We start from the raw sequence: 15947 nt of genomic DNA on the forward strand, positions 1-15947 counted from the left end.
ACAGATTAGAGCTATCGTTATCCGTTCGCGTCTCGAATTCAGAAATTTGTTAACGATATCGCGAAATAATTTCGCGTAAAGAATTCTCTCGCGATTAAAAAATGTTACGTTGTAAGGAGAACATTTTGGAACAACTCGAAGAAAATCGATTCGTACGAGTCGGTCCCTTCACTCGAGGAATTCGATTTCTTCGAATCACGAAGTTCCGAGAATTCGATCGTTTCGAACAGAATTCGGTCAATTTCTTCGAATCACTTCAAAAGCTTGAAAATGTTAATTTCCACGGATCGTCCGAAAAGCTCAAAGTATTCGATTCCTTCGAATTGCTCGTAAAGCTTGGAAAATTCGATTTCTTCGAGAAACTTTCAAAATTCGAGCAATTCGAAAAAGTTTCACGGTTAAACGATTCAAGTACATCGAGTGCTTGACTCGAATCGAAACAACTCGATTTTTCTCGAGTTACTTAAAATATTGATCAAATAATCCAGCTATCTGAGGCGAATAAGTTACACTAATAACGTAATCGAGTACTCGAATCTTTCGAGTGCTCGTCGAAAGTTTCGATAAATTTCGAAGATGTTCAGAGATGGGACGATATCGGTCGATAATTAATTTACTATACCAAAATACGCGAGTAGAAGGTATGTATAAAAACCTTGGGCACTTTGTTAACGATTCCTTTCGGATAAATATTGTCCGACATCAATACCATAGGAGTAAGTATCGATATCGATACAAATATATCGGATATAAATAAACCTTATCACCTGATCGATATAAAATACCGGTAGTTTGTGAGTGTTATTTTATGCACGATGCCACAAATTTTAATCGCGTTACGTAATAACGCGCACAATGCATAACACTGTACACATACTACTCACGCTCCAATATTTTTTAATATTCTATAAAATTGTATCGGTCGAACACGAAAGATTCACTCTCGGGATACTCTTCTAAGACAAGTACAAAATATTGAAAAGAATTACAGTCAAGAATCATCTTGACTGCAATTTTGAAATAAAATAACGAAATAGCTTTGTTGTTCGAAATATCTATTATTTTCTTCTTTTTCAAATAATATTGCGAGAAATAAAACACTCGTATATGATTTCAAACAAGAATCTCTCAATGTTGCAGGTCACGGACAGGCATCGATCTTGTCCGATATCCGCATAAATAAAATAGTTCTACATAAAACGATACTTTAACCTTTGGTATCGATAATATTGGTTCGGTGAAATTTTTATGATTGGTGGTAACGCGTTACAAGTCCATCGAATTAACACTAGAACTACGAAAGGAATCGATTCGACTCGTTTCAAAATTACTCGGTTATTAACGGAGTCTTTGCCTACAATATTCGTGAACAATTATCAAAATAGACAACTAATGGTACTCGTGAATTAATTTGCCCTCTCCTCGTCTAACTTCGAAGATACGTGTGTGATCCGATACAAATAGTAATATTGGGTTGTTCGGAAGGTCATTTCGTTTTTTTTGGTGAAAATGAAACACGATTTTTTTTTAGAGTGTATAAACATTTTATTAAATTATATATTCTCCATTTTGGAAAACGAAATGACTTTCCGAACAATCCAATAGGTTCACTGTCGGTAGTTCTAATTTTAAATATTAAAAAAAAAAATGTCACACGCGTCAAAGAACATGATCGCGACCTCTTTCTTCGTTAATATCGAGAATGTTTCGTATTTCTTTTTGGTCGATGTTAACGGTGACTTAAGTGAATAGACCAAGTTTTTGCCGATAAGCGAACACTTTGATCAGCAGATTCCGTAGAGTTCTTCATGGACAATGGAGCTCTGGTGATATCGTTCGGGGTAGCAGTTTATTTTGCGAGACATTCGATGGTAGGGTAACGATTGTTTTCGAAAGAATAGTCGAGGCGGATAACCTTCCGCTCTGCTCGCTTATCTAAAATTTACTTAACCCCCTTTTTGTCGATCTAGAGAATTTTAGCAAGAAATTGCTAGACTCCTGACTACATTACACGCGCGTCAAAACTTCACTTGGACGCACATTGTGTAGACGACACTTTCATTCTATCACGGTTCAATAATTGATTCACACTTTCTATCTGGAATTCGTTTCCCTCGTTACCGTGCACGAATTTTGCTTCTGTATAAACGTTCAACTCGTATTACGAATTTGCAATCTCCATTGCGATTCGAAAGTGCTTCCCGATGAGAACGGTGCACGCGTTTCGTAAAATTGATCGAACTATCAATCCTCGTATCGAGATCTACGCCCGTGAAACGTAACATTGTTCCGACAAACGACTTCAAGTTATCGTTGCGATCGGTAGGTGATTATGTATACAGACGGAACCCGAGTCGTTGCATCGAAGTAGAACTACCGTAATTAAGTATCGAGCTGTCGTGTCGAATTATATTTTATATCAGATTTCTCGTTAAACTAAATCGATAACAAAATTGATGTAAAGTTTACCTCCGTATCGAGTTCGAACCGCACGAAGCTACGCTTACTTTCTATTCATCGTTCAAGTTTCGTCCCGATGGATCCATAACGGATGTTGCAGTTTTTGAACAGAAAATTCTTACCGTATTTTGTAACGTTTAAGAATCTCGCGCGCGTAAAATCCCCAAAATTGCATCGAGACTTTCGGCGTGATACATTGACACGAGTTCATTGAACGAATCACCTTTCTCTCGCTCGAAACAGGAACTGCTTTTTTCTTCGGTTGGCCAAGGTTACGAGAATGGAGAGGATTTAGGATGCTGGTAGTCGATAGCCGAGGAGGAGAGGAAACGAGAGGCGAAGGAAGATGGAAGAGTGAGAGGAAGAAAGAAAAAAAGGAGAAACGAGTACCGTTCATTCGTTCCGTTAGGCTCCATCACCTGTTAACTCCATTTTGTACGTGTGCGCCAGGTACGGGAGACCACGCGTCCGCGCGCACGCTCGTATTTACATAACTTTCAAGATCGAGGCCACGACCGAGTAATCCTTTCGATAGTCTGGACAGTTTTTCTATGAAACGAGTGCCATTTCTCTAAAAATATTCCCGACATTTTTACTGCGAAGCAATTACCATTTCTTCATAAATTTGTCGTGCCACTATTTTCGGCAACGGCGAAACTGATTAAATTTACTTCGTTCTCGATATCGTGCAGCATCGTGCATTTTCGTTCGAGAAGAAATCGACGTTGTTTAAAAATGTACCGTTAAAAAATAAACGGAAGATCGTTTGTAAACGAGAATACACGGCAACAATGAAACCCGTGAAACGAGCCGATGTAAAACAGGATGGACTTCTATTAGAAAATGTTTAATGGGCTTTTCTCTTGTGTCCGATTTTTTTATTCCGTTCTTCGACGTTACATGCTCTTATATTTCTTGTATCGGTTTGCATACACGTTCTTATATGTGTTCTTGTCCGTTCGTACATAAACGCAAGTTTTGAAAATCGAGGGCACGACCGACTATCCTCTCGATATCTTTCACAGAAGTTTCTTCGTTTCACATTCTCTCGTGAAATATTATATTTTCGATCTGTCTTCAACTGACAAAAATAATCTACCCGCTAATGATTCAACATCACGAGGTTTGAGAATCACATTAAAATATTTGTTCGTGTGTTTCTACTCGAGATTTCTCCCAATAATTACGATTCCATCGTGCTATATTTTTATTATCAATATTCAGCTGCGTATCGAGCAATCGTTATCACATATTGGTATTCAACGCGTTTACTAATTTTATTTACGATCGCCCATATATGATTCACACAGTATTTATTATTGCATTACAGAACGTATACAAAGTAATCGTTCACCGAGTACTGTACTGTAAAATGTAAATTACTATGCGACCGAGACTTTATTACAATTATTTATTGCTTATTTATTTGTAAATCTGGTTGACCAAACTTTTGTACCTTTCATCGAAAGCATAACGTCACTAGTGACGTGAAAGTTCAGCCACGTTTAAGTACATATGCAACAATTTATTTAAAATCGATTACGATTACCAAGTCACGCGACACAGAGAACTGTTGGGTTGTTCGGAAAGTCACTTCGTTTTTTTTTTTTTTTTTTTGGTGAAAATGAAACACGAATATTTTAGAGTCTATAAACATTTTATTAAATTACATATATTTTTCATTTTGGAAAACGAAATGACTTTCCGAACAACGCAATATTTTACAATATATTTCCTTGAAAATGATTTCGTGCAGGTCTTTCGAAAGTAGCTGACCGTGGTCTTTTACACACCGCTTTCCATTATACTCATTCTATTCTTATTGGGAAGTGCCTATTCGTGCAAGAATTGAAAAACTGAAGACACAACGGCTTGGTTATTCCAGCGATCGATGTCTTCGCCGACCATATTTGGTTTCTCGTTCGCTTTTTGGTGCAAAAACAGTCGTTCGGCGAGGTACGCTTGTCCCCTTTACAAGGCAAAACTTCACGAGAAGAAGCGGTGAATTTCAACGCGAAAGGTACTTAGAAAGATCGTTAAAAAGACCTGAAACTATGAAACCTTCTCATTAGACGATACTGTTCTTAGAACACACTTTTTGTTTGTTTCTCAGAGCTGAAAATATCAGTCGGTTTTATTGGCGAAAGTGAACAATTAGCAAACGGGTGTTCTTCAACGCGTGTTCTTAAGGAGTTTCGAGGTGTACAAAAAATTCATTTTACCTTGTTAGATCTTGACACTTGAACTACCGACGGTGAACATATTCCTATTTGTCTCGAATCACACAAGTGTCTCCGAAGTTAGATGGGTAAAGGGCAAATTAATTTACGAGTACCATTAGTCGTCTATCTCAATAATTGTCCACGAATATTATAGGTAAAGATAGTATCAATAATAAGGTAATTTAAAAAAAAAATTGAAACAAATCAAATTTGGTAGTTTTGGTGTTAAAGATTCGAGTCTTGAAAGGATTATCCTGAACAATTATGGCGAAATTTGATAAACTGGCAATATTATAGAACTTTGAATTGAATTCTCTATAGGGGGGGTGTTCGAGGGTCGAAGAAGGTCACGTGTACAAAAAATATATATTTTCCTGGTAAAAAATATTAACAATTTTGTAAAACTAGAATAAATGAGAAAATGTTAGACAAAATTTTCTCTTCGAATCTTCAAATTTTACCATCAAAATCGTTCAAATCGTACACATCGTGCACAGCGTTGCATTACTTCGACATAAATTATTTGTGCACGAAACAATTCTTTTAACTTGGCAAAATAAAAATAAACGTATGCATTTCCTAGTATAATTACTGGAAAGCGACTTTAACGATTAGGTTATTTTAATCTGCTTCTAGAAAGGGGCAGCGTAGATTACTTTATTTACGTTTCCTGTTCGTGTACTCTTTGTTTTGTTTGTATATATCAATATATGAAGCGGTTTATCCACCCACAGCGTATATTCAACAATTGGGAAATATCAACGACGAGAGAACACTCGTCGAAGCTCTGAACAAACGATGGAAGAACATTGCTCGAAATACGATTGAAAAATGAATTCAAAGAGTGGCTAGAATTTATTTAAAAATTGTTCGTGCGATAAAGAAGTCCAAAAGAGAATATTTCGAGGAAAAGACCGTTTAAGGAAACATAGGCGCAATATTATTTCATAGCGTTGACTAGTGTGTAAACTGTATATATTCTTGCTAAAATAAAGTAGGATGATTTGAACGATAGTAAAAATAATTTTCTATCAATATTTTTCAACGGATAATCGCATAATTCTGCGTAACATTTTTCTCGCGTCGTGGTTACAAACTTTCGACAGATATTACAAAGCTTGAAATTGACTATTGTCTGATAATTGTTTAAAAACAAAACATCTCAACGAGCATTCGATTTTTAGGGCTGGAAACTAGGCAGATGACCCCTTAAGTATTACATAACTCAATATCGTTACTTCGTAGTATTATATATCGGCCAATATCTGACTGAACTTTCTGCAGTTAGTGTCCTCGTTCTTTGGCTACAACATATGTTGTATTACCCGTCTGGTTTTATGTTTCGTAAAATGATAAATCATAGTTGTTAGAATTTTATGCGGGTCCGAACAGGTAATAAAGGTAGGAATGGGATTTCGTATCCGGAAAAGGTTAACGAGCTAGTTACACCGTAGTTATAAAAAATTATTTTTCCATCTATCGAAGAGTGATTATTTGTATAACTATATATTTTATGTTATTTTGAATTTCGTACGAGCAGTTTATCGAATCAATTCAAAGACTTTAACACGAAACAACTTTACGATAATAGTAATGTGAATGAAACGTTTTAATTCGATTGGAATCAAAATTGCTTTTCCTTCAAAGTTTATAGTTAGCGTGTATTGAAAATAAATTATCGAATTGCTAAATTATTTTACGAAGCTTCCGTTTAAGATTGTGATTCTCGACAGTTATATTCTGAATGTTCGTTGTAAAGATAATTTCAAAAAACATCTTTTTGTCCGCAGTATACTTGAAAAAAAAAAAACGTATTGTTTCTGCGGTTATAACAAATTTTTTTCGAAGTTTGTTCTAAGTCGAAAATAAACATCTTGCTAACCAAATGTAAATAATATAAGCGATAATCATTATTACTTTACCGGTGCTGCTGTATCTAATAGATTTTGGAAACAGCGAAATAAATTGCGATGCCAAACAATTTAATTAGCGATTACGTTGGACATGTTCGTAACAAGGTATTTTCATGCTCAAAATTTTCGACCAACCGTTTCAAAATGATCAATATAGAGTAATCGACATTAAAGAGAAATATATATATATATATATATATATAATTAATATTACAAGGAAATAAATAACAAAATTAAAATTTTTATTTCATATTTCGACCAATCTAAACACACAAACGTTTTATGTTCCATACTTTCTTACTGTATATAAGTTATATACATTTCTCTTTAAGGTAAATTAATCTTACATCAGTAGTTTCAAAGATGTCCATAAACAATTGGTCGAGAATATTAATCACGAATAATAGAGTATTCATTATTCGTGTGACTCACTTTAGGAGTTGATTGTACATGTGAAAATAATGAAAAAAGTTCACGTAACCACATCTGCTATTTGAGCTCGGTTACAAGATACAACGCATTTTGTGTTACCTGCGTAATATTCAATGTTACGCGAAATACTCAATGTTTTATAAACAGATTTTTTGCTTATGAGATACAGTGGTTTATTACGATTAACGCTCAGTTACAAAATTTCTTACGTCTCAAACGAAGACTGATAAGACATACGTCTATACGAACTACCTTTGTTGTTGCTGGATGTACAATCAATTCCTGAAACGAGATCCACAAATTATGTGACACCTTCTAGATGATTTTCTATAACGTCCAATATCGTTGAATTCAATACGACGAGTTTTATTCCGAATTAATTGTTTTACGAATTTGAGAATCTTTCGTTGAAAAAACGATGCGTTCAATTGGATACAAGGTCGAATGATTCATAAACGCATTCGTGGCCGCCAAAACATTGCGTGGTGTTTTGATGAAATAGATTCCTATGACTGGTCGCGTGATGGGCTCGTTAAAGTTGCTATTAGTATTCCAGATGAATGGACAGCGGTGTACGTAAGTTTTCGTTCGCGAACTTACAATGAACTTCTCAATGCCATGCAAAGTATCTATAAAATTTACTGTCGTTCATTGAGTCACGTCGATGTGTGGGTATCGTACATGTTGCACGAGGCGAAACCAACCAATCAACGAATCACGAATTTCATCCGGCGTGTAAAACACTATGGCGCGAATTAATGAACTTCGAACAGACGGCCAGAAACGGTGTCAAGGCTCTTCAGGACTAGGAAGGAGAACAGGGCACACGTGACTTAAACGTGAGAATTTTCAAATACTCGTGCATTGGCGAGAAGTGTTCCGCACACTGTGCACCAAATGCACACGTATGCACGTGTGCATACTATACCGTGCACGATACGAGACCATTTCTCGCGAACAATTAGAAAAGAACCAATTGTTTTACTAGTAATTTTCTACGATACCCATTTACTCTCCATTGAACAAATATTACAGCTTCTATCCAAACTCGATAATTTATACGCACGAATTGTTCATCTTGCAATTATTTTGCTCTTGGAGTATTTAAACAATGTAGACTCAATGAGTAGATATCTTTAGTTCTTGTTTTTTGTGTTTCGTTTCTCATCATTGACGTTATAAGCGACTGAGGTATATACTTAATTTTTCAATCATTTTCTTACAAATTTTTTAAATTTATTCTACTAATTAATCTTTTTCGTGTGTTTTGCCATAACACGGAGGCTGTGATAAATATACCGAAAGGGAATCTCAATGTTCTTAGAATAGATATACACGATGTTCCAAGATTTGATATATATTATCTGTAAAAATAAGAAAAAACGTATCTGTAAATATAGTCGAATAAACGCTTTATAAAACAATTGCAACGAAAATATGCAAACACTACCAGTTTCCTCTTAGTACGTTACAGCGTAAAAATAAGTCATAAACATTGTGCAATCCGTTTATGCGCAGTGTTTGTTACTTGACATCACTGAAAATGGTACATATACCATCCCTTCTATTAAACTCTTGCTGTTACTTCATTTCAAAATACTGACCATACTCATCGATACAAGATTGACATCGTTACAAAATGGAGTTTACTTGTACAATTAACCGATAGTTACCGGTACTAACAAAAGCGATAAATAGTAAATGCAACGCGTATAAATAGTACATAAGTATCATCGACTTATTCATACGCTATAACATATAGTATTAAGAAAAAATTTGCCGTCATTTCATATTTTCGTTATAACTTTTAAATAAAGTGTTTACTCAACTATGTTTACACAACTTTTTTCTCTTATTTTTGCTCATAGAACATTCTGTTACCGATTAGCTGTTCAATTTTGGAACCTTATACAATTCAGAAAAGAATTAGGAAATGAATTTAGAATAGCTCAAGTTGAGTTAACACTATTAAAATGTTTCTCTTCATGTTTCTTTAGTACAAGTTTCTTAATGAATTTTTTTTTATTATATTATCGTTTTTTAATTCAGGGAAATTGCCAAAGTGTCGAGAAGATGAATAAAAGTATTGGTGCTGTTATCAAACAAAATTTATACACCGACACTAATTTATATGTGACAATTAGGAACTATACCGAATTCTATTTTCGTATGTATTTTATTAGATTTCTATAAATTGTGTAATAAGTCGATTACTCGACAACCAATGTGAACAAGTTCGAGAAAATATTTTTAAACACCTCCGCGTGCTTGAGATCAGATTTTTATTCTTTGAATCACCAGAAAACAGGTATCGATCCTCGTTGTAATTTCTGTTAACAAAAATCTTGGAATTGTTTTTTTATTCTGATTTTAGTCTTTGTGAAGTATACGTTCCGCGGAGTAGGCTCTTTATGTACTTATGACCCACATTTCGTGGAAACGAAAGACTTGTCTCTTGTACTAGTGAAAATTGGCGAGAATTGTTTTTCCAGACGTTTCACGCCACCCATATTCTTCGTGCCGAGACAAGAGCACTTTTTGCAGAACCAGCAAAAATTTACAAACACGTGACATCGCAAGTTTGAAAGCTCATTTTCTTACTTACACAAAACTACAAATGTCATGCATATTTTAAGTATCGTTCGCCTTTTCACAGTCTCTTTTATCTTATCTTTAAATTAGAAGAAAAACAAACAATAAAATTGGACAATTGAACATATTTTTATATTATTTATCGATTATTTATCGAACTATTATACTTATTTTATATAGATTTTGAATTCTTATAATTGGTTACAAAAATAAATAATATACTGTATGCATTATTAACAAAATACATTTACTTAATGCACAATTAAATTGTCGTAAAATTTATTATTAGAAAAGGTCAGTTAATGTTTAGCAAAATTAAAAATGATCATTTATATATACTCAATGCAAGCCAATGTTCTGATCAAAAATATTACTTTATAAGTTGTAAATGATACATTAAACTCGTTTTAAAGTAGCATACATCTGCAGTTGAACAAATATTTAACCCGCTACTGTACCTATGTAAGCAATTTCACATTGAGATAAGAATATTCTGTTCGTCCCTTTTTTTAAATTTATATATCGTATCAATTCTTTATTTTAAAATTAATTCGAGGAATTTTATGCTTTACATGCTTTGTCAATGTAATAAATATGATAAAAAATCTATAGATTGCATACTTTTTGCTTTGTTAACAAGTCTAACAATCGTACAACTTAAGAAACAGTAAATAATATAAATATAATAATGTATTTGTTGTATCCAATACCAGATCCGTGCACCAACATTTACAAAAAGATGCTGTTCTGAGGAAGCAACTGTAAATATCAGAAATGTATTGCGAATACGATTGAACATGCGATATTCTCGTAATAGTTAAAGAGATTTTCTGTCTAACTGAAACGACAGTCAAAGGCTTCAAAATTCAATATTGCATAGATACGTGAACCTACGTTTCGTACTTGCTATAACACAATAGAAAGTCAAACATCCGGATTATACAAATAACATTATTCAAATATTTATTTACATTATTTAACGATGAACCATTGTAGCAATTATTTCTTATTAAACCTCATAATAATTTAATATGTAAGTTTGTAAAATATTTTAGGATATTTTGTAGTATATTATAACACTTTATAGTACTTTATCTCAAACAATATTTTTTACAATTTTACACAATTTTTTTTGAATCTTTATTTATATTCAAGCTATAATATTTTGCGATCGAAAAACAATACGCGTATACAAACAATATTTTTTCTATTTTAACGGTGGTTAAGCACAAGCTTATGATGATATCATATAAGACTCGAAACCTCGTTTACAGTATCTATCTTCGCATAAAATACGAATGAGCTCGTGATAATGCTCATTGGTAATTATGAAGCAGATGTGTGGCATACTTTATGTAAAGTGAAATCTACTTTCCAACTGTTACAATTTCAGAATTTTCGTTCTTATTAAGAATCCCCACTGATTATCCCGATGAAACAGGTTTCTATTGTAACTTCATCTTTTCTTATGTTACTATCGGCTTCTTATTACGTAAGAGTACTGCAACGGTCGTAAGAAGACCAACGAAAGGTCACAGGTATTTGTCGGAACGTATTATTTTTTTTAATTTCTTTACGACGCAGTGCTCGACATTGCTCTAAATCCGGTATGCTCAGTGAATTTCAAACGGAGAAAGTTCTATTCAAATGCACAGCCGTGTAATTAAAAAGAAAATTACGCCACTACGAAGGATACAGACTTAATATTGAACAAATTTGTTTAAGTACAAACAGAAGTTACGTAAAATTGTCAATAAGAACCAAACAGCTCCAAATTTTCGTAAATGAGAAATCCGATATTTATTACAGCATTGTAAGAACAAAATTTTAATTTATAAATCTTATACCGTTTTATATAAAACCTCGAAACGTTAACGACCGTCTAATTTATCGAGAATTTAAAAAAAGAAAATGTATGGAATGTACAAAAATATAAGACAATTTATAATTTCATGCATTCCTTCGTTTCAAACGAAGCTTGTAAGTAAATTTGATTACACAATATCTTATATTATCTGAAATTCGTTATTGTAATAGACTTTCTAAGAACTTAAAATTAATAGTACGGAATGTGAATTAATACATGGCTTCAGTAATTTCATGATGGAAAATTTCACGCACATAACACCCTTACATAATGTAACAATATATTTCTGAGAAATAATTATAAAATAAGTGAAAAAGGAAATCTTCTCTTACACAAATGCTGCGAACAATTCTTTTCTATACCTACTGTAACGTTATTTCGAACGTTAACTGTAAGTAATCATCGCGCTTTTTTGCAAGATCCTTACGTGTTTAATCGCGATTTGATGCAACTTTACTTAATATAAGTATCAGATTTAACGGTAACTGGCGAGATACCGTTAAAATTACTGCAAATTATCATTCTGTGCTAGATTGAATTCAATTTTATGGCATCTGTTGTGCATTTCGAACATTTTTATAAGCTAATAAGTATCACACTAAATTAAGCAACGTTTATAAAGTTCGCTCTCGTTCCAACACGAGATTGATATTTTTTACAACTTGATACAGGGGATTAAAGAATTCTCAATTTCGTTTAAAAAATCAAAAGTTATCGATTTTATTATCGATTCGACGAAAACAAAACGTCCATTATCAAATAATGTATTAAAACCGGAAAGAAACTAAAACCACATCCGAATAAATTAACAAATCAGAAACAAACTAAAACCACATCCAAAAAATCAATAAACCAGAAAGGATGTAAAATCAAATCCAAATAAATCAGTAAATCGGAAACAGATCGAACGATTTCTAACGAATTATCTAACTTGATTATCTAATTAAATCGATAAATCGAAATTATTACTCACGAAACTTCCAGCCACAATTTCTAATGAAACTATGTTTAACAAGTTTATTACGCTACGAACATGAAATATTAAGTTGGTACGTACGAAATGTTTCCGCAAAATTTAACTTCTATAATAAGATAATATAAATTGATCGACATTTGATTGCTAATTATTATCACGCACCATAAAATGCAAGGAATTTCTTACAATACGTGCGCACTAATTTTTAAAACAGATTCTAGATGTATTATTTAATGTTATTTATTTCGTATTTTATTTGTAATTAATATTGAATAAATCGTGTTGCACGATGATTCCAAGCGAAAATGATTTCCGTCGTCGAAAATATAATTATAACAACTATATCAAACAATCGTTAAAGGTTCGTTGACCTATTAAGTACCAGTGTCCTATTTGAAGGACATTCAGAGAAACTTCTTTTTACCGGTATTAAAACTTATTTAAGTAGCGTCTTATTTATCAATTATAAAGCAGAGACCTTAATAAAGTGCATTGTAATTTTGTTGTAGCCTGTTTTATAATATATTAGGAATGAAAATTTATTTGATTTTTATAGTCTGGTATATTTCTCGATTATGAAACTAATTCTATTTCATGTCACTATAATTTTTCAATAAAAGAAAATAATACTTTCGCGGAACACCAGTTCCAATTTTAAAGAAACAATTTCTTCTTACGAAAATATTATTTTTCCTGCTTAATGAAGTAATTTTGAATGCAACGTGAAAAAAGTGAAGATCAGTTTTGAAAGAAACGATAATTCGGCATTCAATGGGTTTGAGACACGATTGAAAGAACAAAGCATAGAGACAATAGAATCTTTTGACTTTACTGGCTCTCGATCTCCGACGCTCGAAAATATACGCTGAAATAGCATTGTAAAACCGAGCGATGCATTTTGAAACGCGTGTTAAATCATGCGGCTGCACGAACCTCTATAGAACGATGTGCGTATGCATTGATTAGCGCACGTGTCCGGAAAAGAAAATATTTTGAAGCTACCCTCACTTTAAATACGCTCGACTGACACTACGAACTATTAATGCTTTTGGCTGACAAAAAGAGATCGATGGAATCGCTGGTTAGTCACTTACGAGCCACGTAGTAAACGATACGTAGTGCTTGCATACGAAAAATATAAATACGTTTTTTGTTATTCAATGGTTTCGTATATTCGTTCCGTGCAATTATCTGAGAATTTTACAACTTTATTTCCACATACATTAGATATCGATCTTACTTAAAACTTATTTACTTTTTTTCTGTTAGACCTTAAAAAACCTATTAAAAGTTAATAACCTATTTCAAATTGCTGAGATATTGACAGAGAGATAAATTATTTATTCAATTTTATATAATTCGATCGTTCTTCCAGTAACACGCATTCGAATCGATTAATAAATTTTATCGCTTGGAAAAAGATATCATTTTTGTATAACATCTAATGTGGTTAATATAACGTATCGCGTACGATTGATGATTTATTTGTCATTTTAAAATGATTCAACTCTCTGTCTTCGTTGAATGTGTATCACGTAACAAATATAATTATTATGCTAAGCAGCTTTTGTCTACTACGAAACAAAAATAAGAACAAAATTACGTTTGTACCAAACGTATAATCGGAACATTACGTAAAATATAATTTTCAACTGTCTGTCTCATATTCGTGATCTAGAATACGTAATTATCAACATGAAAGTGTCGGCCAATTAATTTGTACGAAACAATGCCATAGAATTGCGCGATAAGGCTTGTCCGAACATTATTTTTCATTCCCGTGTATCATGATCGATCGTAAGCGTCGAAAACCTCGACAAATTTTACGTAACTGTCGATCGTGTTTTCTCGCACGAAAACCGGCGTGAACGATCGGCCCGTGAGATCGGGATACCAAAAGAAAGTTACATACCGTCTAAACTTCCTTTCGATTTTACAAAACAACGTAAATACAAGTTCGTTTATACCGACGCGTCTATCGCCCTACCGGAAAGTACGTCATTGTTTCTATCACGAATCAAATCCCCCACCGGCCGCCGCCCTCCCGCCCCGTCTTCGCAACGCTTAAATACTCGACCGCGCGAACATCGATCCCGAAGGAAATTTTCGTGTAGGGCAAAATTTAAAGAGCTACTGACCTTGAGCTTTTCGTAGGTTGTATCGAGCTCCAGACGATGCACGAACGGATTCAGGATGTCAACATCAAGGGATGCATGGTCCACATCCTCGTGTTTGTTCCGCATCTTTCCATTCGCTTCATCCATGTTTCTTTGATTGGAGAAAGAGAAAGAAAGGGATAAAAGGAAAGGGAAGGGAAGGATGCAAGATGAGACACAGATGCGGCTTAATAGCTCGACGTGCACACACTATAAGCGGCAAAACGTCAATACGTGTCGGCAGTTACGAATGGTTCGGCGTTGTGTACGATATTTTTGGCACTGTTGTAATACCCAGACGATACCGAAATAGACAGGGGAAAAAACTAAGAGAAAGGGAAAGGGGAGTTTCGACTAGCCGCGGCGAGACATCGCTACACGCAAAGGGGTTGTCAGTCAACGGAATACTGTGCTCTCACTGTCGGTTCGTCCGAACGAACCAGCCAAACGTTTTCCGATCGTTACCGAACCCTACCGAACGTGCAAGGGATATTGTTGGATGCGTGCGCACCGTACCGTCTCGTCGAAAGTCCGTTCGGGTATTTCCGCCGGACTGCCCCTGTGAAGGCGAAATATCACGAGTAAGTGGTGCCAGTGATGTATATACCAACTCAGTGGCCCCTGCCATTCTCTATTTTTTTATTAGTCGTTCGGGAATAAAGAACAGCTTCGCTTCAATTTCGATTCTTTTTATTTTATGCACGCACCTAATGAAAAGTGAATATATGTTCATGTCTCTCATTTACCACAGAAATATCATAACTCGGAACGATTTTTGGCATTACAATTTAATAAAGTAACGAATCTGACGGGAGTAAAAAAACTATTATAAACGACAAGGAGTATGAAATGACAATTTATCAAAGATTTTGAAAATCAATGGTAAAACAGATTCTGTCTTAGATAATATATGTCTATACGTATATAATTTTAATCAAATACATTTTTTTATTTTATTTTAGTACTTTACATATATCCGTTTTTTCTTTTTTAATATGTGACTTTCAAATTACACGAGTATTTGTTTCGTGCGACAAATTTATCTCAATTTACGCGGAACTTTTTATACACGGAATTGATTTACACAATCTTATTTTACGCAGTGAGATATATACACACATATTTTTCTATAAGTTTTAAAATTGACAGTTTTATACAGTCAGAATTGTGAAATCGGTTGACGGAACGCGTGACGCAGAAACTACTATACTGTTTAGATTTATAATTTATATCTTTAAATTTTTACCCAGTAGTATTTAACAAACTTTCAATTACACGAAAGAAGAGGAAGTCGATATCTTTGGACATGAGAATGAAAATTTTTGACCA

General features: G+C 33.9%; 1 protein-coding gene across 3 annotated transcripts in view; it reads right to left on the minus strand.

The window, feature by feature from the left end:
* Lpcat (lysophosphatidylcholine acyltransferase) overlaps positions 1-15059 on the minus strand; it is a 33024-nt gene extending 17965 nt beyond the window's left edge. The window contains exon 1 of one of the 3 annotated variants that reach the window (XM_076314450.1): positions 14601-14713. Coding sequence is in view for 2 of the 3 variants with exons in the window: in XM_076314448.1 (XP_076170563.1) it covers positions 14601-14726 (126 nt within the window). In the remaining variant the exon portion in view is untranslated. Of the gene's footprint in view, positions 1-14600 lie in introns of all 3 variants that reach the window. The other 2 variants (XM_076314448.1, XM_076314449.1) reach the window with 2 other exon arrangements.
* Between the last annotated feature and the right edge of the window lie 888 nt (positions 15060-15947).

The sequence above is a fragment of the Ptiloglossa arizonensis genome, chromosome 6 (genome assembly GCF_051014685.1).
Source record: "Ptiloglossa arizonensis isolate GNS036 chromosome 6, iyPtiAriz1_principal, whole genome shotgun sequence".
NCBI classification, from domain to species: domain Eukaryota; kingdom Metazoa; phylum Arthropoda; class Insecta; order Hymenoptera; family Colletidae; genus Ptiloglossa; species Ptiloglossa arizonensis.